Here is a 5,476-nt window from a genome sequence, read left to right as displayed (position 1 = left end):
TTTAATTAGTGATTGGGAATAAAGAGAAAAGCACATAGTTGATGACAGTTTAGGATTTATTTCACACTCTTAACAAGAAGGTATTTTCCAGCTGGACTTTGAATAAGGTTCCATGGTATATTGCAAATTTCTATCTCAAGTTAACAGTCTACTTCTTCCTAAAGAAATTCTCAGCAGCTAACACCCTTTCATCATCTGGCTCTTTCCCTGATGGCTTGGCTTCTTTCCTGTTTTATCCCTTCTCAGCCACTCGTGCCAGAGGCAATATTGAGGAAGGAAGTGGGTTTTAAAAAAGACAAAATGCAAGAACTTCCTTCAGGCAGTCAGTTCTTCTGGGCAGGGCCGTCTGACTCCTGGTGTGTTTCCCTCCATGTGCTCAGCACCGGCACAGGGCACACTGAGGGAGGTCTCCAAACTTTCCTGTAGGTGATTCCCTCAAAACTAATCCCCTCCCAGGGCATCACAAGATGATGCTCATCAGCTCTTCCAAGTCAAAGGATACTTCTTTTCCCCCAGGGCAGAAAAGATGGAAACATGTTACCGGTGCAAGAGAGGGACAGCGGAGGCCCATCCTCTGCCATGGGGGCGGTGACCCAGACTCCCTGTTTGTCCTCTAGTCCCTCTGGGAGCCCTGAGGTTTCCCTCTGGTCCCCTCTGGCTCCCTGTGCTTGGAAAGCCTTCCAAATCCATTCTGGTGAGGGGAGGTGGTGATGCAGCAACAGCAGACACCTCGTGGGATGCCTGGACACCCCTGGGGAGGCAGAGCTGGGGCCACTCATTCTGTGCCCTATCCTGGCTGGGTGCTGGGGGGACTGCCCTGAGGAGAGACCAATGAGGCTTCTCCTGGGGAAAGCCTCAGCCAGAGCTCAACTTCCCAAACAAGGCTGGGGCTGGGGGTGTGCCGAGGGGGAAGTTGTCCTGCAGGCAGCAGGGCAGGACAAGCAGGACGCAGTCTGCTCAGGAGAGTTTCTTTTTTGTGATAACATCCACGACTGGAAAGCTCCCCAGACAGCCACCAAGGATGACATCACAGGGATGATGTGATGTCATGGGGATGATGTGACAGGAAGGATGTGGTGTCGTATGATGGATGTGATGTCATAGAGGAGATGTTATGTCATAGGAAGGATGTGATGTCACAGGGAGGATGTGATGTCACTGGAAGCTGTGATGCCACAGAGGAGGATGTGATGTCATAGGAGACATGTGATGTCACAGATGGGGATGTGATGTCACACGGGAGCTTTGAAATCACAGGAAGGATGTGATGTCACAGGTAGGATGTGAAGTCACAAGGGAACTGTGATTTCAGAGAGGATGATGTGATGTCACAAGGAGGATGTGATGTCACTGGCAGGATATGATGGCACAAGGTGGATGTGATGTCACAGGAGAGATGTGATGTCACAGTGGTGATGGATGTCATACTGGAGATGTGATGTCACAGAAGAGGATGTGATGGCACAGAGGAGGATGTGATGTCAAAGGAAGGATGTGGTGTCATATGATGGATGCGACGTCATAGAGGAGATGTGATGTCACAGGGGAGCTGTGATGTCACAGAAGAGGATGTGATGTCAGAGGAAGGACGTGATGTCAGAGGAAGGACGTGATGTCACAGGGGACCCCAACAGGTGCTCCATCCCAGTCCCCTCTCCCTGCCACGCCCTCGGGGCTGGGGCCAGGGCTCTGTGCCTGACCTGGGCTGTGCTCTGCACACAGGTTTGCAGTGCAGACTGTTAAAGCCCTGCTGCGCCAGCTGCTGGGTGAGGACGTGTTGATGGCGATCGGTCGCAAGTGTGGCTGGGACATGCTCCTCAAGGCTGACAGCCACCACTATGCAGTGGGTCTGCTGGCCAGGTGAGAGCCCTTTCTCCCCACTGCCCCACACCCCCACAGGTCATTTCTGCCCTGTGCACAGGCCACCCCTCACAGTGCCCGTGTGCTGGGCCAGAGGGCCTTGGCAGCCAGGGATGGCTGAGCAGAGTGGAAAAGGCGGAGAGGGGCGGCTGCACAGGAGGAGCCACCTCCCAAAGTGCCCACGTCCTCTCCTGGGCTGGTGGCCAAAGACCAGGCCTGTGTGAGTCAGTCCCAGGAGAGCTTTGCCCACCTGGCTCAGGGTCTCTGGCACCTTTATTCCCCCTTGCATGGAGCTGTTAAGAAATCCTCCGTGGATGGCTAATTGCTTGCATCATCTCTGCAGCCACGGCTCCTGCTGCACTGGCCATTCAGTGCAGGCCATGCCTGCAGTGCCAGTGTATGGCAACTCTGGCAGCACCAGGAGCAGGGGTTCAGAATCTGTCTGGTTTCAATATTTCAAGTCCTCTGGAAGCACATGGGACAAGCCCCAAGACAAGAAGGCCGGGTCCTGGCCCTCTTGGCCGTGAACTCTGCGTGTCCAAACAAAACAGGGGCAGAGGTGGGACCAAGCGGAGTCACTCTGCACCTGCACTGAGTTCATGGGAATGCAAAAGGAGGATGGACCTTGGCTGAGTGCTTGGAGAGAGAGAAGGTTGTTTCTCCAAGTGGAAATGCACTTGAACCAGCCTGCATGACCAGCCTGTGTTTTCCTCTGGAGGCTGAACACAGCCAGCACATGAGGGGAGGGGAATGTGTGGGATCAGGGCACTGCTTTGGGGCCATGCTGGGAATTCTGGTGCACTAAAAGACAAACACCAAGTGCTGCTCACAAGAGAAGAGGAATAAAAGGGGACACAGAAAAGTGTCGGCAAACAAGTCTCGCAATGGAACCTCATTTTCTCCTTCAGCACCCACAGGAGGGGGGGTTAAAAGTGGGAGTTGGGACTTCAAAACTGTTTGAGGGTAAACTGGGGCTTCAGGGAACAATGAAAAAGTGGGAGGAACAGGAAGAAGGGTGGAAAAGGGGGGCTGGTTTTGCAGGTCTGACGGTCCCATGGGGGTCTTTGGGCACAGGGGAGCTGGCAAAAGGGGGGTGGCCCTCCAGAGCTCCCAGCTTACTGTGGGGTGCTGGGGGCTGCTGGATCCAATCTCAGCCTTGGGTTATGCCAACAGTTTCAGTTTAGAGGAATTACAGAGGTGTGACTGAACCACTTTTGTCCCCCAGGTTTTATGATGGCAAATCAGATCTATTGATAGAAATGAATTATTTAGCGTTACAAATGATCAGACAAAACATCTTCATCAGAATTTATTACTGCACAATAGAAACACTAAAACTAACAGGAGTACAGCATAAGATAGGACAGTGCTCTACACTAAAGCAATTGTTGAAGCAATTCTACTCAAGCTGGCAAAAAAGCAATAATTCTTAATTAGAGATGGATGGAACTCCCCCAGACCAACGCTCGTGGGGAGATCTCTGCTCTCAACCTCCAGGAGTGACCTTGGGGGGTCCCCAGCCAAGGCAGGAATCTCCACACACCCCCAGGAAGGGTTCTGTTGGAAGAAGCTGCCCCTGGGAAAGGGGACTGGCCCTTTGTGGTCGAAAGGGATGGACTGACAGTCACTGGACTCCAGGGGTTGCCTCACCATCAGGGGCTTCATTCGGGGTGGAAGCAGCGGCCGAAGCTCTTCCCGCAGTCGGGGCACTTGCAGAGCTTCTCTTACTGGTGGGTCCGTTGGTGTTGGGTCAAGGTAGAGCTGTCACTGAAGCTCTTCCCACACTCCCCACACTTGTAGGGCCTCTCCCCGCTGTGGATGCGCCGGTGGGTGATGAGGTGGGACTTCAGTTTGAAGCCCTTCCCGCAGTCGGTGCAGCGGAAGGGCCTCTCATCCGTGTGCGTCCGCTCATGCAGGAGGAGAGTTGAGCTCCTCTGAAACCTCTTCCCACATTCCAAGCACTTGTAGGGCCGTTCCCTGGTGTGGATGAGTTGGTGGGTGTGGAGGGTGGACCTGCAACTGAAGCCCTTCCCACATTCCCCACATGTGTAGGGCCGTTCCCCGGTGTGGATCCGCTGGTGTCTGCGGAGGTTGGAGCTCTGAGTGAAGCTCTTCCCACATTCCCCACACTTGTAGGGCCATTCTCCAGTGTGGATGTGCTTGTGCCGGATCAGGTCGGAGCTGTCACTGAAGCTCTTCCCACATTCCCCACATGTGTAGGACCGTTCCCCAGTGTGGATCCGCTGGTGTTTGCGGAGACTGGAGCTCTGAGTGAAGCTCTTCCCACATTCCCCACACGAATAGGGCCGTTCTCCAGTGTGGATATGCTTGTGCAGGATCAGGTTGGAGCTGTCACTGAATCTCTTCCCACATTCCCCACATGAGTAGGGCCGTGCCCCACTGTGGATGCGCTGGTGTTTGCGGAGGCTGGAGCTCTGAGTGAAGCTCTTCCCACATTCCCCACAGGTATAGGGGCGTTCCCCGCTGTGGATGAGCTGGTGTCGGATCAGTCTGAAGCTGTCAGTGAAGCTCTTCCCACATTCCCCACATGAGTAGGGCCGTCCCCCAGTGTGGATGCGCTGGTGTTTGCGAAGGGTGGAGCTCTGGCTGAAGCTCTTCCCACATTCCACACACATGTAGGGCCGTTCCCCAGTGTGGATGTGCTGGTGGCGAAGGAGGGTGGTGCTTGTCCTGAAGCTCTTCCCACATTCCAAGCACCTGAAGGGCTTCTCCCTGCTGGGAGGCTGCTCAGGGACCACCAGCTCAGAGCTCCCCCTCAACCTCCGGCCGCCTTCCCGGCACAGGCTGGCTCTTTCCTCCTCAGAGCACCCTGGGATGGCTTTGGAGCCCCTCCTGCGGGGGGATCTCCGGCCCTTTTCCTCCCCGCTGCCTTCCTGCGCCGGGGAGCCCTTCAAAACGGCCTCTCCCACCAGGGTCTCACGGGGGGATTTGTCCTCCGGGCTCTCCGGCCTCACCTCGGGGCCTGGGGCAGGAAGCAAGAAGGACAGGCAGGGGATTTGCCTCCGGCCCACAGGGAAGGCCAAGGACATCCCCCCAACTCCGGCCCCGGCAGGACGGCGGCGCCAGCGGGGTTGTCCTGCAGCCGGGGCCATGCTCGGCTGACAGAGCCAGCACAACACCCGCCCAAAGGGACACTGACTTCCTCCTCACCTGCCTGGGGGGACCAAGGCATCTTCCTCTTCCTCCCAGCCTCCTCCTCCATCTGCCCAAGCTTTGGGAAGGACAAATCCTGATGGGGGGGAAAACAAGGGCTGAGCGCGTTGGCTTGGGGGTTCCTCCTGCCCAAGTCCATCTCTAGAACTCACCGGGCATCCTGTGATCATAAAAACCTCCCAAACACCAAGATTCAGCCCAGAAAAACTCAAACCTCTGAGATTCAGGCAAAAACCCTCTCAAAAATAGCAAGAAGACCCTCGTCCCCCAAACTGCAAAAAGTTGAGATTCAGCTAAAAAACTACTCCAAAATATGAAGGTTAACCCAAAGAAATTCTCCCAGGAGTTACCCCTCTCTGGTCTGTCCCCTCTGGGGTTGGGAACAGCTTTCCTCTCTGCGATGCTGGGGGTCCCACTCAGGGATGCTGGGAGTGTTGGGGGT

General features: G+C 55.2%; 1 protein-coding gene across 1 annotated transcript; it reads right to left on the bottom strand.

Moving 5' to 3' along the window:
- Positions 1-3,584: 3,584 nt before the first annotated feature.
- On the bottom strand, positions 3,585-4,583 carry LOC114002455 (zinc finger protein 135-like). Its single transcript, XM_027748416.2, has one exon. It carries the CDS (start codon positions 4,494-4,496, stop codon positions 3,585-3,587), a length of 912 nt encoding a protein of 303 aa, XP_027604217.2. The 5' UTR covers positions 4,497-4,583.
- Between the last annotated feature and the right edge of the window lie 893 nt (positions 4,584-5,476).

Source organism: Pipra filicauda, unplaced genomic scaffold (genome assembly GCF_003945595.2).
Source record: "Pipra filicauda isolate LSUMZ 115617 unplaced genomic scaffold, ASM394559v2 scaffold795_size112054_pilon, whole genome shotgun sequence".
NCBI lineage: Eukaryota > Metazoa > Chordata > Aves > Passeriformes > Pipridae > Pipra > Pipra filicauda.
Note: the sequence above shows the minus strand (reverse complement) of the source record. Positions and strands in the feature narration are given on the sequence as shown.

Coding starts and splice junctions, on each gene's coding strand:
- LOC114002455 (XM_027748416.2), bottom strand. CDS start 4,496: ATGTGTGTGGAATGTGGGAAGAGCTTCAGCCAGAGCTCCACCCTTCGC.